General features: G+C 60.1%; 2 protein-coding genes across 5 annotated transcripts in view; one reads left to right on the forward strand and one right to left on the reverse strand.

Moving 5' to 3' along the window:
• Window positions 1-1137: 1137 nt before the first annotated feature.
• MFAP2 (microfibril associated protein 2) lies at window positions 1138-7618 on the forward strand. Of its 4 annotated transcripts, none has more exons than XM_055574339.1 (9): window positions 1138-1191; window positions 2924-3080; window positions 4436-4525; window positions 4696-4722; window positions 4832-4918; window positions 5039-5083; window positions 6023-6110; window positions 6219-6292; window positions 6469-7617. In XM_055574339.1, exons 2-9 carry the CDS (start codon window positions 3044-3046, stop codon window positions 6570-6572), a joined length of 552 nt encoding a protein of 183 aa, XP_055430314.1. In that variant the 5' UTR covers window positions 1138-1191; window positions 2924-3043; the 3' UTR covers window positions 6573-7617. The 4 variants fall into 4 exon arrangements, with proteins under 4 accessions (XP_055430314.1, XP_055430313.1, XP_055430315.1 ...); XM_055574338.1 differs by having other exon boundaries at window positions 3004-3080; XM_055574340.1 differs by lacking the exon at window positions 1138-1191 and having other exon boundaries at window positions 1228-3080; window positions 4439-4525; window positions 6469-7618.
• Window positions 7619-8074: 456 nt separating this feature from the next.
• Window positions 8075-27800, reverse strand: part of CROCC (ciliary rootlet coiled-coil, rootletin) — a 51204-nt gene continuing 31478 nt past the window's right edge. Inside the window, exons 24-37 of the mRNA XM_055574342.1 lie at window positions 27451-27689; window positions 26805-26964; window positions 24754-24921; window positions 23194-23545; window positions 15850-16019; window positions 15555-15675; window positions 15219-15382; window positions 13321-13536; window positions 12304-12528; window positions 11788-11937; window positions 11318-11518; window positions 10685-10816; window positions 9246-9410; window positions 8075-8579 (exon numbers count right to left, since the gene is read on the reverse strand). Of these exons, the coding sequence (XP_055430317.1) occupies window positions 8493-8579; window positions 9246-9410; window positions 10685-10816; window positions 11318-11518; window positions 11788-11937; window positions 12304-12528; window positions 13321-13536; window positions 15219-15382; window positions 15555-15675; window positions 15850-16019; window positions 23194-23545; window positions 24754-24921; window positions 26805-26964; window positions 27451-27689 (2550 nt within the window). The 3' untranslated portion in view covers window positions 8075-8492. The remainder of the gene's footprint in view (window positions 8580-9245; window positions 9411-10684; window positions 10817-11317; window positions 11519-11787; window positions 11938-12303; window positions 12529-13320; window positions 13537-15218; window positions 15383-15554; window positions 15676-15849; window positions 16020-23193; window positions 23546-24753; window positions 24922-26804; window positions 26965-27450; window positions 27690-27800) is intronic.

The following is a 27800-nucleotide window of genomic DNA, read 5'->3' on the forward strand; positions in this document are numbered from 1 at the left end:
GCCAGAAGGCAAAGCCGGGCTGTGGTGAAGGTCGGGTCCTTGGGGTCTCCAGGGGAGTTCAGACTTGTTCCCAGGTACCTCGGGACACCAGTGAAAGGCTTCAGGTAGAAGCCTCCCCTGGCCCACCCTGAGTGGGTGAGTGGGTGAGGGCTGTTTGGGAAGGCCTACTGCTGCTGCTTGGCCGCTCAGCCGTGTCCGACTCTCTGTGACCCCGTGGACTGCAGCCCGCCAGGCTCCTCTGTCCCTGGGATTCTCCAGGCAAGAATCCGGGAGTGGGTTGCCATTTCTTCCTCCAGGGGATCTTCCGGACCCAGGGATGGAACCAGCATCTCTTACGTCTCCTGCTTTAGCAGGCGGGCAATGGCAACCCACTCCAGTACTCTTGCCTGGAAAATCCCATGGACAGAGGAGCCTGGTAGGCTGCAGTCCATGGGGTCGCGAAGAGTCGGACACGGCTGAGCGACTTCACTTTCACTTCACTTTCTTTACCACTTGTGCCACGTGGGCAGGCCTAGATGGCAGGTATCCGGGACTCGGGATTAGAGGTGGGGGCTTGGCGGGCTGCGGGTGGGGAGTTAGCTGTGTGAGGGAAGGGTGGTGGGCTCACTCCCTGAAGGGAACACCTTCCGGGGCCGGGGCCGGGGCTGGGGCCGGGGAAGGTCAGGAGGCTGTGATTCTGGACTTAAATCCTCACTGAGTTTGGGGCCCTAGGGACATGGTGGGGCCAGGCCCGGTAGCCTGTGGCCGGTGGGTCCGCAGAAACGCTGGTTATGGAAGCCCGCTGCGGCCGCAACCTGCCTGGGGAGACGCAGGAGGCCCGGGAGGGCGTCCTGAAAGCCGGGGGAAGCCGGGAGAAGCCGGAGCGGAGGGCAGGGCGCGCGGTCCCCTTCGGGAGGCTGGCTCCGTCCTGTGTCCGGCGGAGGCGGTACGCCCGCCTCACCGCGTTGACAGCGGGCCAGGTGGGATGGGGACAGGACGGGGGCGCGTCCTGCACGGTGCGGACTTCTGAGAGGACATGAGGCCGGCCCCGCGCCCCCCGGAGCACGGCGGCCCGGCGGCGCTCGCGTTAGGACCCAGCGGATCCGGGAGGGAGGGCGGTGCCCGCCCCGTCGGGGGCCCGGAGCGGGGCGCGGGGGGCGGAGGGGCGGCTCGGCGGCGCGCGGACTCGGAGCGGCGCGCAGGGACCCGCAGGTAGGCGCGGGCCGGGCAGGGGTGGGGGCCGGGGCTCCGAGGTCGGCAGGCCCCCAGGGGCTGAGGGGCCCGGGCCCGGGGGCCGTCTAAGCAGATGTAAGAGGGCGCCGGGAAGCCTGGGTCCTCTGGAGGGGCGGCTTTTGTCTTCCCGGAGGAGGGAGGTGGCGGCCGGCGGGGGTGTCCGCGGGGCGGCGGGGACGGAGACAAAGGGCAGGGCCGGCCGAGCCCCCGGGGTGCGTCCCCGGCCCGCTGGGCCTCCCCCTCGTCCCTCAGGTTCGGCCCCCCTCCCCGCCCGATCGCCCGCCGTCTGGACGCGCTTGCAGACGCGTCTCCTGGAGGGGCCCCTTCTCCGCGCGGACTCTCCTCGGGACGGCCTGGCCAGGGGCCCCTTCTCCTAGCGAGCCTGGGCGCCCCGTGCGGGGGGCTTCGAGGCTTAGGAGGTGCTCTGGGGATAGACAGAACCCCCACCAACCACCTCCCCAGCTGCGGCCTTCGAGTGGCGACAGCGCCAACCAGCCTGGGAGCCAGATGGGGGGCAGGGAGGACTTGAGGGGGGCTCCAGGCCTTGGGTCCCCGCGCGAGCAGGAGGCCGAGAGTTTTCAGAGTGGACGCCTGGCCTGCGGGGCAGCTGGGTCAAAGGCCTCAGCTTCCCCACCCCTTCCTCTCCCCTTCCCTCCTCAGTAAGGCTTGAGAGGGAGTGAGACGGGGAATGTGTGCGGTGACCGGGTCACAGAAGGAGAGGTACCGGTGTGGGGGTGGGGGGGTCACAGAAGGAGAGGTACCACGTCTCTGCCCCGTCCCCCCTCTCCCTTGAGTCCCCGCGGCCTGGCGAGGGCAGGGTTAGGCAGGCAGTTTTCCAGTTACCCGCCTGGAAGAACTCCTCATGTTGTGGGAGGGCGGGCCCCCGTGGGTGAGCTCAGGACTCCCTCCCAGCCCCCCGGCGGAAGGCGGGCAGTCTGGAGGCTGCCCCCCACTGCGCTGGGGCTGGCCATGAGGACTTGTCGACTCTGCCAAGTCCACCGTGGGGCCAGACTGGAGACGGGACTCACCCAGAGCTTCAAGAGCCTGCCCCCTCCCCCCAGCTATGCGTGTGGCAGTCGTACCGTCTCAGGCGGTCCAGGGCCCCTGGGCTGGGAGACCGTGGTCCTCTTGAGCGCTGCCCTCCAGGCTCGGGAGAGACGCTCTTCGGACCCCACCCTGAGTGCTTCCTGCCCAGCAGACAAATAGCCCTCAGTCTCGTGAGTGTGTGATGGAATCAGCCAGGTCCTGGGCGGCCTGGCAGGAGGCGTCTTCGAGGGGCGGGAGCCGGCGGGGCTCATGTGGTTTCCTGCTGAGCAGGATGCCTGGGCCCCCGGGCTAATTGGGAGCAGGTGTCGGTCTGGCTGACTGCTGGGTCTGGGCTGTGAAGTTAGTTGGGCAGGACTGGGGTCCCAAGGATGGGCCTGGGTTGTGGTCTGGGCACTAGATTCCTGGAGAAGTGCTGAGCAGAGGGTGGGCATTGGTGTGGCGGGGAGAGCAGGGGCAGGGATTAGAAATGTCTGTGGAGTGTGGGCGAGCAGGGTAGGGTCCGTTGTCACGATCGGCTCTGGAGCCGGGGGGAGGCGAGTCCCTCAGGTCCTGAACTCCCAGTGGGCTCTCAGGGACAGATCCCTCCAAAGTGGTCGCTGCCCCCAAGGCCCGCCCTCCGTGACCCTCGTCTGCCTGGCCTCTGTTCTGGGCCCCCCTTCTCCAGGCTGAATTCTGGGAGCAGAAGCGGCTGTGCAGCCCTGGGGTGTTGGCCTGGGGAGCAGCTCGCCCCTCCTCTTTCTCCAGCTGTCCCCAGACACCTGCCCAGAGTGCTCACTGAGCAGTCATGAGAGCTGCCTCCCTCTTCCTGCTCTTCCTGCCTGGTAAGTGGCACTGGGCTGGTGGGGCTCCCGCGTGGGTGCGGGCAGGGGGCTGGCGGCCAGCTCTTGTCCTGTGGCCGGAACTGTATCCCGAACCCCAGGGCCTGCTACCTCTTGGACCACAGACTGGACTGGCCAACCCCCCCAAAGTCTGGAGGCATCTCCGGGGTGCCTCCTCAACCCTCCGCAGCAGCAGGCTTGGTCCAGGCACCAGGAGCCACGCTTTTCCTCCCACTGCCTGGTCCTCCCAGGAGCCGATGTGCAGGAATGGAGGCCCCTAAAAGAGGCTCTGAAGGCCTGGGATTTGCACTCCTTTGGGGCCAGCTCAGCTCCAGTCCTGACCTTGGAGAGGTCCCTGGTTGTCACATGAAAGTTGTTAGTGGGGATCACAAAGGGCCTGCCAGGTCTAACATTCGTTCATTTAACAGATACCTGTGGAGTGCCTACTCTGTGCCAGGCGCTGGGATAGGCCCTGGCGATGCAGTGATCAAGAGGGCAAATGCCTGCCTTGCGTGGTGGTGCCCTGCCGGCCTAGAGAAGGGCGAGATGATAAATGTCAGGTTGTGTTGAGTGCTGTGATGGAAATAAACAGGAAGACGCGATGGTGTGGGTGGGCAGGCCAGCGAAGGCCTCTCTTATCTTTTAATATTAATTTCTTTGGCTCTGCTGGGTCTTTCAGCACATGGGACCCTCAGGCCTCGTTGTAGCTTGTGGGATCTTTCACAGTGGCCTTAGTCGAGGCATGTGGGCTCCAGTTCCCTGACCAGGGTTTGAACCCAGGCCCCGTGCTGGGAGCACAGAATCTCATCCGCTGTACCGCCGGGGCAGTCCCAGGCGCTCAGTCACTGTCCTGTCCCACTCTTGGTGACCCCGTGGACCATAGCCCACCAGGTTCCTCTGTCCGTGGAATTTTCCAGTGCAAAACACGGGCGTGGGTGTTGTTCGTTTCCCACACCAGGGGATCTTCCCAACCCAGGGATTGAACCCCAGTCCCCGGCATTGGCAGGTGGATTCTTTACCACTGAGCCACCTGGGAAGCCCCCGAGCAGAGCAGAAACTTCAGTAGAGACTTGAAGGAGGAGAAGTTAACCAGGCTCTCAGGCCCAGGAAGAGTCCAGTGCAAAGGCCCTGGGGCAGGCAGGAGCGGCCAAGAGCCAGCATGGGGGAGCTGGTCAGGGAGGCGGCCCAGGACCAGGGCGTGTAAGGGCCTTTGTGGACAAGGAAGCTGTTCGCATCCTGTGAGTCTGAGTCCGCTGGGATCTTACGGGCCCCCCCGAGGGGCTTCTGCCGTCCTCAGGGGTCCTCAGGGCCCTGCTGCCCCTCCCTGCTGGCGCCCCCTCAGCTCTGTCTCCCCACAGCAGGCCTGCTGGCTCAGGGCCAGTATGATCTGGACCCACTGCCTCCGTACCCAGACCACGTGCAGTATACCCACTACAGCGACCAGATCGGTAAGCCCACCGCCCACCCCCAGGCCCCCCCAGCCCGCTCCCTAGATCGGCGTAGCTTGGCCGGGGGTCAGGTGGGGCGGTGGGAGATGGGCTTTCAGGGCTGTGGGCCCCGGCTGCAGTGTGCGTGGGGGCCAGCCTGACCCCCGCCAATTCCACGTCTTTATTTCCAGACAATCCGGACTACTATGACTACCCAGGTGAAGGACTGAGCGTAGGGTAGCACGGGCAGGAGCGGGGTGGGGAGTCCGTGGAGGCCTGCGGCGCCTGCGGGGAGGGAGCAGACCCCTTTACCGCCTTTCCCGGCAGAGATGACCCCTCGGCCGCCCGAGGAGCAGTTCCAGTTCCAGTCCCAGCAGCAAGTCCAGCAGGAAGTCATCCCTGCCCCCACCTTAGGTAGGCCACCAGCTCCAGCCAAGCCTGGGGGTGTGGAGGGCTGCCCGGGGCTGGAGGAGGCGACCCCACCCTGCCTGGGACTGTCCCAATGGTCTCTGCCTGCCTCTCCCCCAACTCTAGAACCGGGGACTGTGGAGACAGAGCCCACGGAGCCGGGGCCTCTGGGTAAGAGAGACAGAGGGGGCCCCAGGAGTTAAGGGGTGGTGGGAGTTACAGGGTGGTGGGGGTCCCAGGAGGTCAGAGACAGAGTGGGGCCCGGGAGGTCAGAGACAGAGGGGGCCCCGGGAGTTAGGGGGCACTGGGGGGCCCAGGAGATCAGAGGGGGCACCGGGAGTTAGGGGGCCCTGGAGTTAGGGGGCGGTGGGGGGCCCGGGAGGTCAGAGACAGAAGGGGCCCCGGGAGTTAGGGGGTGGTGGGAGTTACAGGGTGGTGGGGGTCCCAGGAGGTTGGAGACAGAGGAGGCCCTGGAGTTGGGGGGGGTGGGGGGCCCGGGAGGTCAGACGCAGCCAGGCCCCTCGCTCTTGCTGGGGTAGGTGGTGGGCTGGGGGCCTTGCAGAGGTGCCCCTGCTTGAGGTCAGCAGGGACCCTGGCAGCTCCTGCGCTGGGCAGGGGCCTGGACTGGCCGTGGCCTCGGGAGGAGCCTCTAGTCCCAGACACGGGGGAGTGGCTGGCAGGAAGCCCCCTGGCAAGTGGTGCTCTGGGGCTTCCCAGGCTCAGTGGGACTGTCCCAGCCAACAGCCCGCCGGCCTGTGTGTGGGGGACCCTGTGCCGTGTGAGGGGCCTCCTGTGAGGCTGCCATGTTTCTGGGCCTGTGTGTGGCTGTAGGTTTGTTTGAACTTAAGTCTGTTTGGACATAGGTCTCTCGGTGCGGTTGTGAGTTTGCATGTGTATAAATGTATTGGATAAAACCGGGCAGCCTGGGAAGGTCTGGCAGTGCTGTGTGCGTGCGTTGGCGTGTGTGTCTGTGTGTGTGTGCGTGTGTCTAGGCTGGGCCTTAGGGTGCAGGGGTTCCTGGCCCCGAGAGCCAGTCCCTCTGGGGGTGCGGCTGGAGGTGGGCCCCAGCTGTGAGCCACGAGCTCAGCCCCGACCCCATCTGTCACCCAGACTGCCGCGAGGAGCAGTACCCGTGCACCCGCCTCTACTCCATACACAAGCCCTGCAAGCAGTGTCTCAACGAAGTCTGCTTCTACAGGTGAGGGGCGGGGCTCCAGCCAGCCCCGTGGGGGGGACAGACTCCCAGGCCGGGGGTGGGCGTGGGGTCTTCTCCCCGGGGCTGAGCCCTCCCGGCCTGTCCCCTCAGCCTCCGCCGTGTATACATCGTCAATAAGGAGATCTGCGTCCGGACGGTCTGCGCCCACGAGGAGCTCCTGCGGGGTAGGAAGCCCCCACCCCGCCCCTCCCGTGTCCCCGGCCCGCCTGCCGCTTATCAAACGTGGGTCAGACGTGGGTCCCGTGTCATCCTCGGACGACCCCTCACCAGGGCTGGGGCGCGCGGCAGTTCCCTCACCCGGCCGCGCGCTGACCCCAGCTCCTCCCCGCCCTCCCGACAGCTGACCTGTGCCGTGACAAGTTCTCCAAGTGCGGCGTGCTGGCCAGCAGTGGCCTGTGCCAGTCTGTGGCGGCCGCCTGTGCCAGGAGCTGTGGGGGCTGCTAGGGGGAGCTGGCCCCCCGCCAGCCTGGGGCCCCCAGGCTCTGCCTCACCTGGTGCTGTCCCCCCGTCCTGTTAGAGGGCTGCGGGCCTGGGGCCACCCCCGGAGCCGCAAGGGGGCTCCCGAAGGGCTAGTCTCTGCCTCCGGGTGGGGGATGACCCGGGTGCTCTGTGGGACCTGGGCCCCTGACATGCCTTCCTCGTCCCCCCCGCCCCCAGGACCGTCCCCCACCCCCGAGGTAGGCTGTGACCCCCCCACCCCAGCTGGTCTGCTTGAATCTCCTACAGCCCCTGGGCGTAGACCACCTTTGTTTTATACAAAATTAAAAACAGGTTTTTACGAAAGAGTCCCTTTTTCGGCAGGGAGTGCAGAGATGGCTGGGGCCTCCAACCCTGCCGTCCTCCCCGAGGCTGCCCGGCCTCCCTGGGGAAGGGCCGGTTCTGGCGACCGTGGCCTCCGCAGTGCCAGCTCAGCTCTGCCCAGAAAGGTGGGCCCTGACAACCGCCCCACCCCGGGCTGTGTGTGTGTTGCCGGAGGCTGTATCAGAAACGGAAGGTTCAGGAACACGGCCTCCTCACCGTCAGGGCTGTGTGGGGGGTCTGAGCCCCCCGTCACCGGGGAAGGGCCCTGGCAGGGTGGAGGCCGCCTGTGCAGGGGCCTGAGGGTGCTACAAGGTCGGGTCGGGGGGCTCTGGCGTCAAGGGCGTTTGCGGGGAGGGAGGCCCGGTGCATTTCAGGGGGCAGAAGCAGGCCGGCCGTTTGAACAGCGCCCTCTGACGAGCACAGGGAGACCAGGCTCCGTCTGAGGGTTGGCACACAGCCCTCTTTAAGCCTCTAACCAAGCCTGTGTGGCGGGCACGGGTAGCGTTCCCATCTTACAGAGGGGAAACCAAGCCTAGAGTCAGTACTGAACTCCCCACCCGCCGGGGTCCACGGCGGGCGGTCAGTGGCAGGGCAGACGCTGCCGCCGCTGGGCTCCGTGGGCTGAGAGGCAGTTCTCCCAGGAAACACAGGCTAAGCACCTGCTGTGTGCTCCCGCATCACCGGCCCGGGAGGCAGGTTCCCACTTAGCAATGAGCACACTGAGGCTGACAGCTGAAGCAGCTGTGCCCGGGATCACCCAGCGGGGCCCGGCCAGACGCCAGGCCCGCCCCCAGGCCTGCCCTCCTTCACCATGCCACCTGGAAGGCCTGCTGGTGCTCGAGGGGTGCACCTGTCCTGAGGAGGAGCCAGAGGAAAGGGCAGAAAGCTTCAGCTGGCAAGAGCAGAGCTGGGCCCAGCCCCAAGCCTCGATGGCTCCGTCTGTTAAATGAGTGGATGGCCCAGGACCCTGGAGGCCTGCCCAGCCCGCCGTCCCGTAAGGTGGTTCCTTACCTTTCTGCAGGGGCCTTTCTAAAGTCTCCCCCACGTCCCTGCGCACCCCTCACTAGGGGACCCCAACCCTCTGGCCCCAGGGCCCTCCAGTCTCCCCATCTCCCAGGAGGCACATTAACAGCAAGAGGACACATCTGTACAAAGCTTTCTTTAAAAAATGGGGGTGTTACAAAAACAACAATTCTGAACAGTTAACATCGTAAAAAGGTATAAAAATACAGCAACTCTGAATTCTGAGGAACCTGCTGACAAACACTGAACTAAGATGGAGAGACCTCTGAGCAGCCACAGTGCCTGCCCCGGGCCCGACCCTCACGGCCAGCACGCCTGCGCCCAGGGTCAGCCAGGGACGGGTCCCTCCAGCCCAGCCCTCAGGGGGCCCCCGAGGGGGCGGCTCTGACAGGCTGGAGCCCCGTCCTGGCCCTGGCACCCCGCCCCTTGCCCCTCACCCCCACGAGCTCCGGCCCAGGCCCCCTGGACTGCGCTGAGGGCGCCCCTCCCATCTGGCCCTCCCATCAGGGTCCCGTCACTAGGATGCCAGCGGAGAGGTGCTCACTTCTCTGGGGGCCCAGAGGGCAAGGGGAAGGAGGCTGAGTGCCTTCGAAGCTCCTGCTGCAGCTGTCCCTTCAGCGTGGACACCTGGAAAAGAACGAAGAAGGGCCCACCCAGGCCCAGCCTGGGCTCAGAGCCGGGGAGAGGGCGGGGACCCCAGAGGGCTCAGGGAAAAGCCAGGTGTCCTAGTAGCCCAGGAATTCCCTCCCCTTCTTGTTCGGCTCCACAGAGCGGCTGGGCCTCTCTGGACTGCCCGGCCTCTCCTTGGGAGCCCCATCCCCTCTCACCACCAGGACAGGCCTGGTGCTAGCTGGACTCCAGGGCAGACCTGGGCCCCGGCCTGACCCACGGGGCAAGCCTTGCCCTGCAGACGTGATGGGGACGATGGTCACGGGGAGCCTGTGAGCTCAGCTCGCCCAGGAGGAGCGCCCTTCGGACTCCGGCTGTTGCTCTCAGGGAAAGCGGCGCCTTGAGCCCCCGGGACTGTGAGTCGCTAGGTTATCCTGAGGCCAGCTGTGCCAGTCGCAAGGCAGCCTGCCCAGGCACAGAGCCATGGAGAGGGCACTGAGCTCGTGACCTCACTCGCGCCCCCGTGTGCAGCCATGGCTGACACCAGCCCAGGTCCACCCCAACCATCTCAGTTATGGACACCCCGGAGCACCTAAGCCAGAAAGGGGCAAGTGCCAGTGAGACCCGCCCTCTCCCGCTCCCGCCCCGCTCCTGGCTCAGCTTCCTGACGGAGAACCCGCGTACCTGCTCCTCCAGCCCCCGCACCCTCTGCCGGTGGGCGCGCTCCCGCGCCTCCAGCGCGCGCTCCGTCCGCACCTGGGCACCGCGCAGGCGCTCCACCTCCTGCTGCAGCTCCGCTGCCTCCAGCCCGGCTGGGCTGTGGTTCTGCTCCAGCGCCGCCACCTGGGCCTGCAGGAGGGGCTGCCGGTCAGGCCTGGGGCCGCGATGCGCACGCACGTGTGCGCGAGTGTGAAGGGCCAGGCCCTCTCTGGGTGGAAGCCCAGGGGTCCCTGCAGGCAAAGCGGGGCTTGCAGGACCAGAGCCTTGTCTTCCCCCACCCAGCCCTCCTGGCCTGCGAATCCCGAGTCACGTTGCTGAGTGATCCACTCAGGAGCGCGCACGCATACACACACACACAGATGTTCAAATGCAGAGACAGGCCTGTATACATACAGTCATAAAGCAAGCATGTAACCACCTGTGTTCACATGAATGTGCGCATGTGTCCAAGAGCCCAGTACTCTCATATACGCACCACACACACGCACGTCCAAGAAGACACCCAGGGCTCCCCGGGGGGCTCAGTAGTGAAGACTCCACCCGCCAGGGCAGGAGCCACGGGTTTGATCCCTGGTCCTGGGGGATCCCACACGCCACAGACCAACTGAGCCCCTGCGCCTCAACTGCTGAGCCTGGGCTCCAGAGCCCGCGCGCTGCAACTGCTGAGGCCCACACGCCCCAGACCCCGTGCGGCGACCAGAGAGGCCGCTGAAGTGAGAGGCGGGGCGTCACAAATAGAGGGGCCTCTGGACCCAGAGGAAGCCTGCAGCAATGAAGACCCGGCACAGCCACAAGTCAAAGTATTCAAAACCGAAGACATCTGTACACAAAGATACATCATGCAGGTAACATCCTATACCTAGACACGCCACATACACGCACAAGGTTCACGCTACATGCACGGGAGTCCGCTCGCGTACACTCGTAGCTCTCTTTGGCTACAAGGATGAGCACACACCCACAAGCATGAGCACACAGCCACAAGCGTGAGCACACACCCACAAGCATGAGCACACAGCCACAAGCGTGAGCACACACCTACAAGCATGAGCACACAGCCACAAGCGTGAGCACACACCCACAAGAGCACACACCCACAAGCGTGATCACACACCCACAAGGATGAGCACACACAAACATGACCACACACAAGCATGACCACACACGTGTGAGCACACGCCCACAAGCGTGAGCACACACCCGCATGTGCATGTGTGCTGACAGGCCTTTAGCATCTCCGTCTCTCTCCACTTTGGAGAGGACCTCCTCCCTCTGAGGCCTGGCTCTGGGCCACACCCTCAGGACTGTCTGGGCTTGCAGGTTGTAGGGGCGGGGAGCTGGGTCCTGGGCTACAGAGGGGCAGAGGGCTGGGGTGTCCAGAGCGGGGTGGGCAGCGCCAAGACCTCCAGCAGCTGGATCTGCCTCTGGGCCTCAGCCAGCTCCAGCTCTGCCCCCGTGAGCGTGCGGTCCAAGCGGCCCTTCTCCACGTTCAGACGCACCGTGTCCTCGTGACTGCGGAGCTTCTCCCTTTCCACCTAGGAGGGGAGGGCAGGGGCATCAGGGTGCTGGGGGAGGAGGGAGGTCCCGGGGTGGGGGCATCAGGGTGCTGGGGGAGGAGGGAGGTCCCGGGGTGGGGGCATCAGGGTGCCCGGGGAAGGAGGGAGGTCCCGGGGAGGCATCAGGGTGCTGGGGGAGGAGGGAGGTCCCGGGGAGGCATCAGGGTGCTGGGGGAGGAGGGAGGTCCCGGGGAGGCATCAGGGTGGGGGAGGAGGGAGGTCCCAGGGAGGCATCAGGGTGCTGGGGGAGGAGGGAGGTCCCGGGGAGGCATCAGGGTGGGGGAGGAGGGAGGTCCCGGGGAGGCATCAGGGTGCTGGGGGAGGAGGGAGGTCCCGGGGTGGGGGCATCAGGGTGCCCAGGGAAGGAGGGAGGTCCCAGGGTTCTCGGGGAGGGGTGCTGAGTTAGAGGGGGCGGGGCCAGCGGGCAGCACGGCTGGGAACCAGGGGCAGCCCAGGGAGGGCCCAAGGGGCACGGCCCACCTTGTCCAGCGTGCTCTTAAGGGCTGCCCGCTCCTTCTCCAGACGCAGGGCTGAGCGCTCCGCGTCCCGCTTCTCGGCCTCCAGCTGGGCCAGGGCGCGCTGCAGGCTCCCCAGGCGCTCCTGCAGCTGCCGCCGCTCGTCCTGCACCTTCTGGGCCGCATGCAGGGCCGCAGCCTCAGCCTCCTGCCGCTGCCGCAGCGCCTACAGAAAAAGCCAGCAAGCCTCTGACCCCTAGGGCCTCAGGGTGGGCATCCAGAGCCCCATCATGCTGGGGGTGATGAGGCCAGCTGCCCGGCCAACTCACGAGATGAGGCTGTTATTAGGAGGCCCACAGCGGGGAACAGTCCCTGGGACCTCAGTCTCTGCACCTGAGTAATGGGGACATGGATGAAGGAGCCGCGCTGCCTCCCAGAGGCACGGCCCAGCCTTGGGAGGAGGTGGGGGTGAGTGGGAAGGGCCCTGGCCCTCACCTCCTGCAGCTGCTGCCGCTGCCCCTCGGCCTCTGCCCGCCGCAGCTCCAGGTCGGCCAGCTCGCCCCGCAAGGTCTGCAGCTGCTCGCCCAGGGAGCTGCTCTGCTTCCGCGCCTCAGATGATGCCTGCCGCGCAGCCTCCAGCCGCTCCTGGGGGAAAGGGGGCGGTGCCAGGCTGCCTGGGGGCCCTGAGCAAAGGGCTCCCCGCTGCCCGGTACCTCCAGGCCAGGCTCAGAGCCCAAAACGCGGGCAGTCCTCTCACCTGCATGGTAAGCCAGAGCGCAGGCCTGGCCACGGGCCCCTACAAGGCGGGGAGCCCCCAGACCCCAGCCCTGCTCCTGCAGGCCTGACCCGGGGCCCCACACCCCATCCTGGCCGTCGTGACCACCTCCAGCCTCCTCTCACTGGCCAATCTGCGTACTGGGCCAGCACCCCCACAAAGGGCACACCCACGGATGGCTCCCAGGGGCCAGCTCCCCACCGCGTCCCCCACAGCTGGGCCTGGGGGCCCCATACTTGGAGTACTTGGCGGTCATGTTCACAGGCAGTCAAGGCCTTCTGCAGCTGAACGTTCTTGTCCTGGGTGCTGGCAAGGCTGGCACTGCTCTGGGTCAGGGCCTCCGTCAGGCCCTGCACCTTGTCCCGCAGGAGGCCCTCACTCTCCTCCACTTTGGCCAGGGCTCCGCTCAGCCGCTCCACCGTCAGCTGCAGAGTGCTCGCCTTCATCTCGCCGTCTGCCACCTGGGGGAGGACGGATCAGGCGGTCCAGGTGTGCCCAAGCCAAGCCCTGCCACCTCTCTCCAGGCCTTTGTCACAGACACTCCTGGTTCCCAGGCGCTCCCACAGGCTCTGCCAACAGCTGCCTGGCCTAAGACGCACTGCCAGTTAAGTGCCCTCTTGCAGGGCGCCATCAACCCAGTTGTCCCAGACCCTGTGGTGGTCTCCCCACTGCTATGGAGGAGAAAAGGTAACCACCACCACCCTGACAGTTTTTGCGTTCTTGGCGTAGGCGGGTGATGGTGTAGGGCTAGAAGAGCTACTGAACATTCCAGTTAGAGCTGAGCTTCCTGGTAGCCAAGGCAAAAACAGAAAAACTAAGCACTTCCCTGCTGGTCCAGAGGCTAAGATGCCACACTCCCAATGCAGGAGACATGGGTTTGATCCCTGGTCAGGGAACTAGACCCCACCTGCTATGACTAAGACTTTGCGTGCCACAACGAAACATCCTGCATGGCTCAACCAAGCCAGTGCAGCCAAAATGAATAAATATTTAAAGAAAGAAAAGAAAATGAGTGAAGTCTCTGTCTCTCCATACACCTCCTTTCAGAGCAGACTCCATCATCAAACAGTCAAGTCTAGTTTTTGCCCTGCCCCTGCTTAGCTCCGTGATCTCAGGCACAGACCTCAGGTCTGCGAGCCTCCATGTGCCCATCTGGGAAATGGGGTGATGACGATACACACGCTGCCTCGCAGGGCTGCTGGGAGAGCGGGGCCCCCATGACGCCTTGGCTCGGGCAGGTCGGGGGGACCCACCTGCCTCTGCAGCGAGTCCACCCGCTCCTGGAGGACCTGCGCCTGCGCCTCCCGGTCGCTCAGGCCCAGGCGGCTGCGCTGCAGTTCCCCCTCGAGTGCACGCCGCTGCAGCTCCAGCTTGACACTGCGGCTCTCGGATGCGTCCAGCACCTCCTTCAGACGCCGCTTGTCGCTCTCCAGCTTTGCCTCGTTGGCCTTCATCTTGCTGAGCTTCTCCTGGGGGTGGGGCAGGGTGATGGCAGACCACCCATGCCCCCCACACCCCTCAGGGCCCGTGGAGAAAGTAGGGGGCGGCCTGGAAGGGGCTGGCCCAACCACTCGCCATGGGATCAGGGGTCAGCCCCTGACTCTCTTGGGGCCTCAGTGCCCCCCTGTTCACGGGGTTACTCAGGGACCCCAGGGCACTTTCCAGCTCCACCCAAGTCTCACGGGCCATGTGGTCCAGGCTCAGCCTCCCTCCCTGCTCCCTATTGCACATCCAGGGAGCCCACACCTTGGGTGCTCACAGAGCGCTGGGGGGTGGGGGGTGTAAAAGTGCAGACTCCAGGGCCTCCCTGCTCCGCCCCACGGCTCCCTAGAGGGCAGCCCAGAGCTGCCGGGCGGGCAGGGGCCCAGGGCCCCCCTGGGTTGTAGGGGATGATGGTCCTTCCCACCCTAAGCAGGACGAGCCGGTGAGGGGGCTTGGGGATTGGGGACAGGGCAGGAAGACAGACCAGAGTCCCTTTCTCCTGTCATCATTCCAGAGCTGGGCAGGTCACGGGGCTGCTCTGACCACAGCCCCCCAGGCCTGGCCCCCCGTCCATGGGCTCGAGCCCCAGCCCTGCCGTGTCTGGGCCCCGCTGCCCCACACTGGCTCCCGCCCAGCTTTGTTCCTGGCCGCCTCCCGCGCCCCTGCGGCTGGGCCCACGGCCAGAGCTGGAGCCGCAGACACAACAAGCCAGCTCAAGCTCGGCCCGGAGCCAGAGGCGGGGGGCGGGCTGCGGGGGCAGGCAGGAGGGCCAGGGGAAAGGGGGGATCTGTGCCTGCAAGAAGGGCTCAAGGCTCCAGCAGCCTGACCGTCAGTACCAGGGCCTGTGTGTCCTGCCCCAGACACACACACACAGGGATACACAGGCATCGCCCAAATACACATAAACCCCCAGAACAGCCCTGGTGTGACTATACAGAGACAAAGGAAACAGGCCCTGTGAGCACCGTCTATGAGTTCACAGTGTGCGTGCATGTCCTCCAGGAGAGAATTACTTGTCTCCCCCTTTCATAGATGAGAAAAATGAAAACCACAGGGCGAGGCAAGAACTCAAACCCATGTCTGTCAGCTGTAAATGCCCAGACTCTTTCTTCTATAGCCTAATGACCTCAGTGTGAAACCAGGCAACAAAACCTGAACGTGCTTTTGGAGAAAGTCACAAGCCAATCACTTCAATGAGTGCTGAGAGACCCACGCAGACAAAACACAGACATGCACGGGAGCACTCACAGGCATCCACGCACAGGAGCACGCATGGGAGCACTCACTGATACACAGGCAGGGAGCACCCACTGACATCCATGCACTGGAATGCTCAGACACCCACGCACGGGAGCACTCACGGGAGCACTCACAGGTATCCACACACGGGAGCACTCACAGACACACACACGGGAGCACACAGACACCCATGCATGGGAGCACTCACAGACACCCACACATGGACATCCATGTTTGGGAGCACTCACTGACGGGCAGGGAGTACTCACAGACATCCACGCACGGGAGCACTCACAGATATACATGCACGGGAGCAGTCACAGACATCCACTCATGGACAGGAGCACTACAGACACCCACACACGGGAGCACTCACAGACACCCCAGCAGGCATATCCAGGCCCCCGCCCGCCGCCCTCCCCCTGCCTACCTGGCTGGCCTGGAGCTCGCTCTCGGTGCCCTGCAGGCTTCTCTCCAGGGTGGCCACGCGGTCCAGCACCGCCCGGCACTCCCGCTCAGCGCGCCGCCTGTTTTCCTCCTGCTGCACCAGCTCGGCCTGCACCCCGCTCAGACGCCCGTCCACACTGCGCCGGACTGCGGCCCCCACCTGGCCCGTCAGGCTTGGCCGAGACCTGAGCCCTCGGAGCCCTGGGGGTTGGGGGTCTGGACGCGGGGTTTCTCCCCACAAGGGTCCCCAGGAGGAGACCGCCTCCCGCCTCCATGGGAAGAGCCCAAGAGTGAGGTGAGGACGCCAGGGTAGACTCACCTTCCTCACTCTCAACCACGGCCTTCTCCAGCTGCCTGGCCCGCAAGGCCGCGCCGTCCCGTGAGGCCTCTGTCTCAGCCAGCTGCTGTCTCAGGGCTCTGGTCTGGAGGAGAAGTTCATCCTGCAGCCCAGGGGTCGGGCGGGGAGGAGACCGGGGAGGAGACCCAGCTCTGACTGTGGCCCCCTCCGCAGCCCCTCGCCCCTCACCCGCTCTCTCTGGGCCCCCTCTGCAGCCCCTCGCCCCTCATCCGCTAACCCTGGGCCGCGGCTCCCTCCGCAGCCCCTCGCCCCTCACCCGCTCTCTCTGGGCGCCCCGCAGCTCCTGCACGAACTCTTGCAGGGCCCCCCGCACCGCTTCCGGGTCCAGGTCTGCAGGTGCTGGGGAGATGGCTGGTCCTGGGGAGGGCGGCTGGGACCCGGGGCTGTGTTCCACGGGGTCGAGGCTACTGAGCCCTTCCACGCTTCCTAGAGGAGGAGACACGCTGGGGGACACAGGAGCCACTGGCCTCTGCTGTCTGCGGGGTGTCTGCACCATCCCGGTGCATCGTGCCTACTGTGCCCTGCCGCCCCCGTGAGCTCCCCACAGCACCGGCTAGGTCCGCTCAGCCTCACACTTCACCTTCGATCAGCACTCACAACCGTCAAAATCACGCCCCTGTCCTGGCCATCCCCTGCTGCTTCCCTAGCATCAGTCTCTCTCCTTATAAGCTGGCCAGTTGATACCACCCACAGCTACCACACTCCACAACATTCCTCCCTACAAAGGCTCTAGGGTCTCTGTACGTGCTATTCCCTTCTCTCCCCAAGACTTCTCTGGCCTATTCCTTTAGGCCTCAATGTAAAGAACACTCCTCAGAGGCCTCCCTGACCCCAGCCTTGGGTGGGGGTGAGCTCCTTCCCACCTCCTGGGGGTCCAGTGTCTGCCCCCCACCCCCAGACCACAAGCACCATGAAGGCTGCATCCCCAGGGCCCAGTCTGTGGGTAGACACTCCCTCGCTTCATTACCTCTCTGTACTGATGGCTAAGGGCTTCTCTGGTGGCTCAGATGGTAAAGCATCTGCCTACAGTGCAGGAGACCCAGGTTCAGTCCCTGGGTCAGGAATATCCCCTGGGGATGGGAATGGCAACCCACTCCAGTATTCATGCCTGGAGAAACCCATGGACAGAGGAGCCTGGAGGGCTATTGCCCATGGGGTTGCAGAGTCGGACACAACTGAGCGACTAACACACGCTCTGAAGGCTCACAATGTGCCAGATGCTGGACCAGTGCTTTCCCTACGTCACCTCATTCCATCCTCACAGTAATTCCCTGAGAGGTAAGGCCCAATCTTCCCCCTTCACAGGCTGCACAGGCTCAGAGCAGATTCAGTCAGTTCAGTCACTCAGTCGTGTCCAACTCTTTGTGACCCCATGAACCTCAGCACGCCAGGCCTTCCTGTCTATCACCAACTCCTGGAGCTTGCTCAAACTCATGTCCATCGAGTCAGTGATGCCATCCAACCATCCTATCCTCTGTCGTCCCCTTCTCCTCCTGCCTTCAATCTTTCCCAGCATCAGGGTCTTTTCCAAGGAGTCGGTTCTTCGCATCAGGTGGCCAAAGTATTGGAGTTTCAGCTTCAACATCAGTCCTTCCAATGAATATTCAGGACTGATTTCCTTTAGAAGGGACTGGTTTGATCTCCTTGCAGTCCAAGGGGCTCTCAAGAGTCTTCTCCAACAACACAGTTCAAAAGCATCAATTCTTCAGCGCTCAGCTTTCTTTGTGGTCCAACTCTCACACCCATACATGACTACTGGAAAAACCATTGCCTTGACTAGACAGACCTTTGTCGGCAAAATAACATCTCTGCTTTTCAATATGCTGTCTAGACTGGTCATAGCTTTTCTTCCAAGGAGTAAGCATCTTTTAATTTCATGGCTGCAGTCACCATCTGCAGTGATTTGGAGCCCAAGAAAAGAAAGTCTGCCACTGTTTCCATTACTTCCCCATCTATTTGCCATGCAGTAATGGAACTGGATGCCATGATCTTAATTTTCTGAATGTTGAGTTTTGATCCAACTTTTTCAGTCTCCTCTTTCAGTTTCATCAAGAGGCTCTTCAGGCCCTCTTCGCTTTCTGCCATAAGGGTGCTGTCATCCGCGTATCTGAGGTTATTGATATTTCTCACTTCAGTCTTGATTCCAGCTTGTGCTTCATCCAGCCTGGCATTTTGCATGGTGTACTCTGAATATAAGTTAAATAAACAGGGTGACAATATAGAGCCATGACGTACTCCTCTCCCAATACGGAACCAGCCCACTGTTCCATGTCTGGTTCTAACTGTTGTTTCTTGACCTGAATGCAGATTTCTCAGGAGGCAGGTCAGGTGGTCTGGTATTCCCATCTCTCAAAGAATTTTCCAATTTGTTGTGATCCACACAGTCAAAGGCTTTGGCATAGTCAATAAAGCAGAAGTAGATGATTTTCTGGAACTCTCTTCCTTTTTCTGATCCAACAGATGTTGGCAATTTGATCTCTGGTTCCTCTGCCTTTTCTAAATCCAGCTTGAACATCTAGAAGTTCACAGTTCATGTATTGCTGAAGCCTGGCTTGGAGAATTTTGAGCATTACTTTACTAGCGTGTGAAATGAAAGCAATTGTGTGGTAGTCTGAACATTCTTTGGCATTGCCTTTCTTTTGGATTGGAATGAAAACTGACCTTTTCCAGTCCTGTGGCCACTGCTGAGTTTTCCAAATTTGCTGGCACATTGAGTGCAACACTTTCACAGCATCATCTTTTAGAATTTGAAATAGCTCAACTGGAACTCCATCACCTCCACTAGCTTTGTTCGTAGTGATGCTTCCTAAGGCCCACTTGACTCTGCATTCCAGGATGTCTGGCTCTAAGTGAATGATCACACCATCATGGTTATCTGAGTCATGAAGATCTTTTTTGTATAGTTCTGCGTATCCTTTCCACCTTTTCTTAAGTGATTTGCCTGGCCTCAAAGCTTAGAAGATCCAGGGCTGAGACTGGAATCCAGGTGCCCCTATTTCCCTGCAGAAAAACAAACTCTGCTTGGGAGATGATGGGCAGTGAAAAGGCGGGGCAGGGCAGTTAGAAACAGGACGGCACCTAGAGGTCAACCTGGGAACTGCAGGACGAAGAGTCCGCCTGCCCTTAGCATCCTCTGCCCAGTGACACCCTAACGGCCTCGTAGCTCCGTGAGTACCCAAAGGACCCCAAGCAGGACATGGACTCACTGCCTCATCCTTCACAGTGAAGCCAGCACCTTGTGGGGGCCCGCAAGGTCTGCCTGAGCAGATCCCGTGGCTGTCACTCTACCCCTCTCCACCTTGCCCGCTGCACCCTGGCTGCCCGGTGGCCTCTGCAGGTCGCAGGGCGGTGGACCGCCACTCGGGACCCACCCACTCGCCCGCAGCCTTTTCTCCCTTCCTTCCCTACCGACCACCTCCTCAGTGAGGCTCTCCCTGCCCTCCCACACAAACCCCGAGCCCCCAGCACCGCCTTATCTTTAACAACAAGCATTTTCTTATTTCTTTTGCCACACTGCACAGTTTGCAGGATCTTCGTCCCCTGGCCAGAGATCAAACTCCTGCCCCTAGGAGCACAGAGCACTAACCAGTGGGCAGCCAGGAAATTTCCCCAAACACTTTTATTGTGATAAGACAAATATAACGAAATAGGGCTCCCTGACCACCTTTAAGTGGCATTAGTCATATTCACACTGTTTATATGAGCATCACCATCATCTGTTTCTAAATCCTTTCCATCACCCATTATGAACTGCATTCCCTCAAAATCCATATGTTGGAGTCCTAACCGCCATACCTTAGAATTGGACCTTATTTGTCATGAGGTAAGATGAGGAGTCGTGTCTGACTCTCTGCAACCCCATGGACTGTAGCCCACCAGGCTCCTCTGTCCATGGAATTCTCCAGGGAAGAATACTGGAGTGGGTTGCACTCCCTTCTCCAAAGAATCTTCCAGACCCAGGGATGGAACCCACATCTCTCACACAGCAGGCAGATTCTTTACTGCCTGAGCCACCAGGGAAGCCTCATACTGGAGAAGGATGGACCCTAATCCAATATGACCGGTATCCTAATAAAAGGGGACATTTGGGGGACTTCACTGGGAGGCCAGTGGCTAAGACTCCATGCTCCCAATGCAGAGGGCCTGGGTTAGATCCCTGGTCAGGGAACTAGATCCCACATGTCGCGACTGAGACCTGGCCCAGCCACAAAGCGGGGCCTGGACACACCCTCAAGGAGAGCTCCACATGAAGACGGGGCACGCTCCGCCGCTAAGAAACTCCCACAGGCTCGGAGCCTGGAGCCAACTCTTCCCTCACTCTGCAGAGGAAGGGCCTCGGACTTCTGGCCTCCAGACCCACGAGACACAAATTTCTCTTGTTTAAGCCACTCAGTTTGTGCTGCTGTGTTACAACAGCCCCAGCAGACAAAGACAACTGCAAACTCCATAACCACTGAGCAGTAATCCTCCCTTCCCCACACCTCTGGCAACCTCTAAATTCTGTCTCCATGAGTGTCTATTCTAAATGTTTTCTGTAAGTGTAATTATACTATATTTGTCCCTTTTTTTTTTCTTTTGGCCATGCTAAATGGCTTACGGGATCTTAGGTCCCTCACCAGGGATTGAACACACGCCCCCCCGTGCAGTGGAAGTGCTGAGTCTTAACAACTGGATCCCCAGGGAAGTCCTTATATTTGTCCTTTTGTGACCAGCTTACTTCACTTAATATAATCCTATTAAAGTTCATCCATGTTGCAGCACAGATCAAGATGGCCCTCTTTCTTAAGGTTGAATAAACTCCATTGTATTCAAATACTACATTACCAATTCACCTGCTCATGCACACTTTGAAATGGTGTACAATGTCTATTCAAGTGCCTTTTTTCAATTCTCTTGGGTATATACCTAGGGGTGGAATTATTGAGTCATATGGTAATTGGGCTCCAAAATCACTGCAGACAGTGACTGCAGCCACAAAATTAAAAGATGCTTGCTCCTTGGAAGGAAAACTATGACAAACCTAGACACCATTAAAAAGCAGAGACATCACTTTGCCAACAAAGGTCCGCATAGTCAAAGCTTTGATTTTTCCAGTAGCCATAAACAGATGTGAGAGTTGGACCATAAAGAAGGCTGAGCACTGAAAAATTAATGCTTTTGAATTGTGGTGTTGGAGAAGACTCTTGAGAGTCCCCTGGACTGAAAGAAGATTAAACCAGTCAATGCTAAAGGAAATCAACCCTGAATATTCATTGGAAGGACTGATGCTGAAACTCCAATACTTTGGCCACCTGATGCGAAGAGCTGACTCACTGGAAAAGACTCTCATGCTGGCAAGCATTGAAGGCGGGAGGAGACACCAGAGGATGAGATAGATAGCATCACAAACTCAGTGGACATGAATTTGAGCAAACTCTGGGAGATAATGGAGGACAGAGTCTGGCGTGCTGAAGTCCCCGGGGTCACCAAGAGTCGGACATGACTCAGCAACTGAGCAACAACAACAACAAATAGTAATTCTAAATTTTAGTTGCTTGAGGAGCTGCCAAACTATTCTTTCACAGTGGCTGCATTATTTTACATTCCAACCAACAATATCCCTTGACTTTTCCTTACCTACTTTCTAGCCCTGGAGTCAAGGTGAGCCTGGGGTTAGGCTGAGACCAGATGAGGGCTTCCAGAAAGGCCGCCTTTCCCAGCGTCACCCCCTGGGCCTTGGGAGCAGATGGCAGGTGGGAGGATCTCTTCTGAAGTTCCTGAAGGGTGGTTGGGCTGAGTGTGTATCTTTCTAGGGTAGACATAGTGGCCACAGGCCGGAACGGAGGAGTGGGCGACCGTGATGGGAGAAGGAAGAGGATGAGGAGCTGATGGAGAGAGGGCAGGAGTCAATCACAGAGGACAGACAGACCCAGAGGAGGTAAGGACGTTAAGATGCAGCACTCTCAGCCACTATGAAAAATAGTATGGAAGGTCTTCAAAAAATTAAAAATAGAGTTGCCATATGATCCAGCAATCCCACTCCTGGGCATATACCCAGACAAAAACATAATTCAAAAAGATACATGCAGACTGTGTTCTCAGTGGCACTGTTCATATCAAGACATGGAAGCAGCCTAAATGTCCATCAACAGAGGAGTGGATAAAGAAGACGCAGCACATATACACAATGAACTACTACTCAGTCATAAAAGAGAATAAAATAATGCCATTGGGAGCAACATGGATGTACCTAGAGATTATCACATTAAGTGAAGTAAGTCAGAAAGACAAATACCATTTGATTTCACTTATATGTGCAATCTAAAATACGGCACAGGGACTTCCTTGACGGTCCAGTGGCTAAGACTCTGCACTCCCAATGCAGGGAGCCAGGGTTCAATTCCTGCTCAGGGAACTCGCCCAGTTAACTTAAAATCCAGCACGCCAAAAACAAAGATGGAAGATCCTGCGTGCCGCAACTAAGCCCAAGTACAGCCAAGTGAATAAATAAATATTTTTTTAAATATATGGCACAAATAAACTCTTATGAAACAGAAACAGGGCCACAAAAATGGATAACAAACCTGTGGATGCCAAGGGGGAGATGGTTAGGAGAGTGATGACCTGGGAGTTTGGCATTATCAGATATGAGCTAGTTTATATAGAATGGATAAATAACAAGGAACTATATTCAATATTCTGTAATAAACCATAACAAAAAAGAATATTTTAAAATATACATACATACATAAAGTGAAGTGGAAGTCTCTCAGTTGTGTCTGACTCTTTGCAACCCCATGGACTATACCAGTCCACAGAGTTCTCCAGGCCAGAATACTGGAGTGGGTAGCTTTTCCCTTCTCCAGGGATCTTCCCAACCCAGGGATCAATCCCAGGTCTCCCACATTGCAGGCAGATTCTTTACCAGCTGAGCCACAAGGGAAACCCAAGAATACTGGAGTGGGTAGCCTATCCCTTTTCCAGGGGATCTTCCCAACCCGGGAATGGAACCCAGGTCTCCCGCACTACAGACGGATTCTTTACCAGGTGAGCCACCAGGGAAGCCCAAGAATACTGGAGTGGGTAGCCTTTCCCTTCTCCAGCGGACCTTCCCTACCCAGGAATCGAACTGGTATCTCTCGCATTGCAGACGGATTCTTTACCAACTGAGCCATAGGGGAAGCCCACTTACATAGATATAACTATCACGTTACTCTACATCAGAAATGACATTGCAAATCAACTATGGTTCAATTAAAAAAAAAAAAGGAACACCTTCCACTTCCTTTAAAAAGAAGCAATCAATCCACGTGTGCCCGTTTGCCTCAGTGAGGGGGCGGGGCTGAGATGGGCTCGGGGGCGTGGCCCGGCTCAAGAGGGCGGGGCTGAGATGAGCTCAGGGGGCGTGGCCCCGGCTAAAGAGCCGGAAAGTGATTTGGGCCCCAGGTGGACCGGCTCTGCGAAGCCACCAGAACCAGCCGCAGGGCGGGGTAATCAGAGGAGGGGTGGCCCGGCACCCTGCGCCCAGGGTGCCTCGTGGTGGGACAGAGCTAGGCCTATGGGCGGACGAGGGGCGGAGGCCCCGCAAGGCCCGCCCGCCGACCCCCGCCTCCGTTCTCACCTCCTGCAGGCGTGCCCCGGGCTGGGGAGCCGGCCACCGGCCCCCCGAGCCCCAGGCCCCGGCGCAGGGCCGAGCGCAGGCCGGCGAGCTGGGCCTCTGCCGCGCGCCGCTGTGCCTCCACGCGGGCCCGCTCAGCCTCCAGGCCCTGAGCGCGGCCCTCGGCTGCGCAGAGTCGCAGTCCCAGGTCCGCGGCCTCGGCCCGGGCGGCCTCCAGCTTGAGTCCCAGGCTGCGGGTATGGTCCAGCTGCTGGTTCCGGGCGCCGCGCGCCTCCTCCACGGAGCCCAGCAGGTCTCGCTCCCGGGCCCGGAACTCGCCTTCTTGCTCCTGCAGCTTCCGCTGGGCCCCCTGGAGCTGGAGCGGGGACAAGGCCCAGGAGTAGGGGTCAGCAAAGCCACCTCTCAACCGACATCCAGCCTCCCGGCCCACGGGCCCAAAAGTAGGGTACGCAGCACCTGTGGTCTCCACCCAAGCAGGAAATGCGCGAACGTGGTGAGAGTATGGAAGGAAACAGTTAGCATTTGTTTTCTCTCTGCCTTCTCTGTAGGTGCCTTGCAGTGTACACCGTTTATTAGTAATAAACTAACAGCTAAGGCCTGCACAGATAGGACTTAGTACTTCCCCCCTACCCAGAAAATCAAATCTAATTACCACTATATCATCTCCATTTTACAGATGAGGAAACTGAGACACAGGGCAGTTATGTACCGTGCCCAAGGCCACAATGCTAGAAAACTGAGAGCTAGGATTCAAAGTCAGGCACCCTGGCCCCAGAGCCTTTTCTCTTAACCACTAGACCACAGTGCCTCTCGTGCACATAATTTATCAATGAGTCAGACAATGACAGGAGGTACTAAAAGCTCCCTAGGAGCGACGTGCCTGATGACACACGCCTCTGGTTCTGAGAATGAGTCAACCCCTCACTCACTGCCTTAGTTTCACTGAACACCATCCATCCTGGATGCCGAGACCTGCTCCAGGGCCTGGTATACACCCCCCATCCTATAATTGCTCTGAAGCACAGAGAGGTCGAGTGACTCAGTCAGGGTTACACAGTAGGTTCGGTGCCAGAAAAGAGTGGAAAGAGTGCAGCTTTGGAGTCAGACAGACCTGGGTGGCTGTGTGACCTTGGGGAAGTGCCCTTGACCTCTCTGAGCCTCAGTATCTGGTTCTCTCTCTAAACTGGGGCTAATTATACCTACCTCATGAGACTGCTGGGAGAATCAAACAACTTTCTGTCTACAAAGCTCTCCCCACCCCTGCTACACAGTTCTTGTCATTATTATTATTATTATTATTATACTTGGTGAAGAAAGGAGTGGGGATCAGGGACCAGTCCTAAGGAGTGATCTCTCAGAATGACTCCAGCACGACTTCCCTGGTGGTCCAGTGTTAAGACTGTTTCTACTGCAGGGGTCATGGTTCAATCCCTGGTCGAGGAACTAAGATCCCACAGGCCAAGCAGCATGGCCAAAAAAAAGACCCCACTACTGGAGTCCCCAGCCCCTTCTGACTGCCCGCGAGCACCCTCCCGTCCAGGCCGCCTGCCACCATCTGGTTACCTCCTGCCGCATGGCCTCCAGGTTGGCCTCGCCCTGCAGCAACTTCTGTCGCAGGCCCAGGGCCTCCCGTCTGCCCTCCTTCTCTGCCCGCTCGCCCAGTGCCAGGCGGCCCTGCAGCTCCAGCAGCTCTCGGCCCAGCCTGGCATTCTCGCTGTCCAGCATCTTCATCTGGGAGAGAGTGGCCACAGGCAGGACCGAAGACCCTTCTCAGCGCCACGCTCCCTTTGAGTCCAGGGTGCCCGTGACTGCCACAAGCTCCAATGGCAGTCCTTTAGCTCTGCCCCACTACCCGCCCAGTCCAAACCTGGCACCGAGGGAACTCAGGACCCGCTGCTCTGGAGACCACGTGTGCATGCTTACTGTCCGACTCTTTGCAGCCCCATGGACTGTAGCCCACCAGGTTTCTCTGTCCATGGAATTATCTGGGCAAGAACACTGGAGTGGGCTGCCATTTTCTCCTCTAGGGGATCTTCCCGACTCAGGGATGGAACCCACATCTCTTACATCTCTTGCATTAGCAGGCAGATTCTTTACCACTGAGCCACCTAGGAAGCTCTAGGGATACATACATTGAACACAACCCTACTCCCCTGGAAGCCTGATAACTCCAGCCAGGTCAGGCATCTGGGTACCAGTAGCTCAGTGTACCACCTAATCACAGCTACCTACCACAGAGAGTGGGGGTAGGGAGTGCTGGGCCCCTAGGAGTTCTGCAGGGCAGGGACTCTGGGTCATCTTTCACCTCCACAATGATGCCTAACTTTTATGGAGTGTCTATCACATGTCCAGCCCTATTCTAAGTACTTTGGTCATGTGAACTCATTAATACAGGATAGGTACTGATATTATCCCTCCTTAACAGACAAGAAAATGAAAACTCAGAGGTGAAATGACTTGCCCAGTCACACAGCCCACAAGCAGCACCCTGGGATTTGATCTCAGACAAGTAGAATCAAAGGGACGTTTCTAGCCCCCTATTTCCCCAGGAGCAGGTGGGGCTGAGGCCTACCTACCCTGCAGCACGGTAGCAAAGGGAACTTGAAAATGTGCTGTTTCACCCAAAACCCCAGCAAGAGCCTGGCACACGGGTGTGAGCTCCCTTCCGAGAGTCCTGTGGTTTCCCAGGACTTGAGCCTCACAGGAGGGGCCTGGGTAGAGGGGCGCATTGGTGGAAGGGGGGGATCTGTTATTCAGGCTGTAGTATCTCTGGGGGAGGCAGAGCCTGGGTGCCAAAGGGGGTTGTTTCCTGTCCTGCTGGTCTTCTGGAGTGGGGAAGCCTGAGTCCTCAGTGACCAGAGCAGTGCCCAGTATACAGTGGGCACTTGTTAAATGCTTGCTGCTTTTGATGGCCTTGGAGGTCATCTAGTTCAGAGCTCTGCAAACTGCAGGCCAAGATTCCACAGGCCAAATTCCACTAGTCACCTGTTTCTATAAGGGTTTGAGCTAAGGATGGTTTGTATGTTTTTAAGTAGTTAGAAATGACTCATTTTTACATGGTTGAAAGAAAAGCAAAAGAAGAATATTTCTGACACGTGTAAAGTATATAAAATGCAAATTTCAATGTCCACAGGCAAAGTTTTAAGGGAACACACTGCACTCATGTAGGTACCATCCAGGCCTGCTTTCTCCCTATGATGGCAGCATAGAGTAGTCGCAACAGAGACTGTAAGGCCCAGGAACCTGGAAATATTTACTATCGGGCGCTCTTCAAAAAAAGGGTTTGCCAGCTCCTAACCTAGTTCATGGGATCTGCACCTCTGGTTATTCACAGATTCCTTTGAGAACTGGCTAAGAGCCCCAGACCCAATCTTTGGAGATATGTGAACAAATGTGTACACGAAAGTACACACAAGCACAGTTTCATGGTTTGAGGACTCCTCAAAGACCACCCATTAATACCAAGGACAGGTAACAGGCCTTGTTACAGTTCAAGCCCTTGGTTTTGACTACACAAGGGGCCGCGGCTCCAGGAAGGGGGTGCGGTGGACTTCAGGCGCACAGCGAGTGCCGGTGGGGGGACGAGTGGGGGGACGGGGCGGTGGGTGGGGTACCTGCCGCCGGAGCTCCTGCAGCTCCCGCCGGGCCTCCAGGCGCGAGCGCTCCACCTCCTGCAGCCCGGCCCGCAGCTCCCCGGCCTCCTTGCCCACGGCCACCCGGGCCTCCTCCAAGAGCACCAGCTTCTGCTCCTTGTCCTCGTTGGCAAGCTTCAGGCTGGAGGAGACAGAGGGCAGAGGTGGCCCCCGGTCCTGGGGAGGGTACCCTGAGTGACCCTGTACAGCAGCCCTTCCCCTGGTTTCTGGAGTGGCTCTGGCAGCCTCCTGCCTGCAGGTGCCCAGTGCCGCCTGCCAAGCAGTCCTCCCCTGGGCCAGGCCCTCCAGGGACGGGGAGCAGACCCTCGGTGGGGAGAGGTGGACCAGAGAGCACACTGGCTTCCAGGGCGATGCTGGTAGGTAGGGCCAGGGTCTGGACGCCCCCCCAACCAGACCGGCCATCACCACTCGCCTTCCTGCAAGGAAGGAAAATCACCTCAAACGAGTCAAGTCTGAGCTTGGTCGGAGGGTAGGGACACCCCACCTGTGCGATTCCCCCAGAACCCTGGGGGTGCAGTCAGTCCGGGGTATGAGGTTCAGGGAAGTGAGGGGCGGAGCTTGGCGAAGGGGCGGGGCTCGGTAAAGGGTCCACCGGCCGCTTCCCCACCTGACCCGCTCGCTCTCTGCCGTCTTCAGGGCCGCGCGCAGCTCCTCGTTGGAGCGCCGCAGGGCCTCACGCTCCCTGGCACCCTCGCTCAGGCTGCGCCGCAGCTCGGCCACCTCCTGGCGCTGGGCCTCGCGGCCGTCCTGGCCCTCCCGCACCTTGCGCTGGGCCTCCAGCAGCTCCCGCCGCAGCCCGCCGCGTGCCTCCTCCAGCAGGCGCAGCTGGGTCCGAAGCTCTTCTGCCTGTGAGGACAGCGGGTGTCCACAGCCGGGGGCCGGGCCCCCTTGGGCTGGGTGCGAGCCCACCCATTCCCGTCTCCCGGGCCACAGGGCGCCTGCCCCATCCCTCTGCCG

This window comes from Bubalus kerabau, chromosome 3 (assembly GCF_029407905.1).
Source record: "Bubalus kerabau isolate K-KA32 ecotype Philippines breed swamp buffalo chromosome 3, PCC_UOA_SB_1v2, whole genome shotgun sequence".
In the NCBI taxonomy this organism is placed as follows: Eukaryota; Metazoa; Chordata; class Mammalia; order Artiodactyla; family Bovidae; genus Bubalus; species Bubalus kerabau.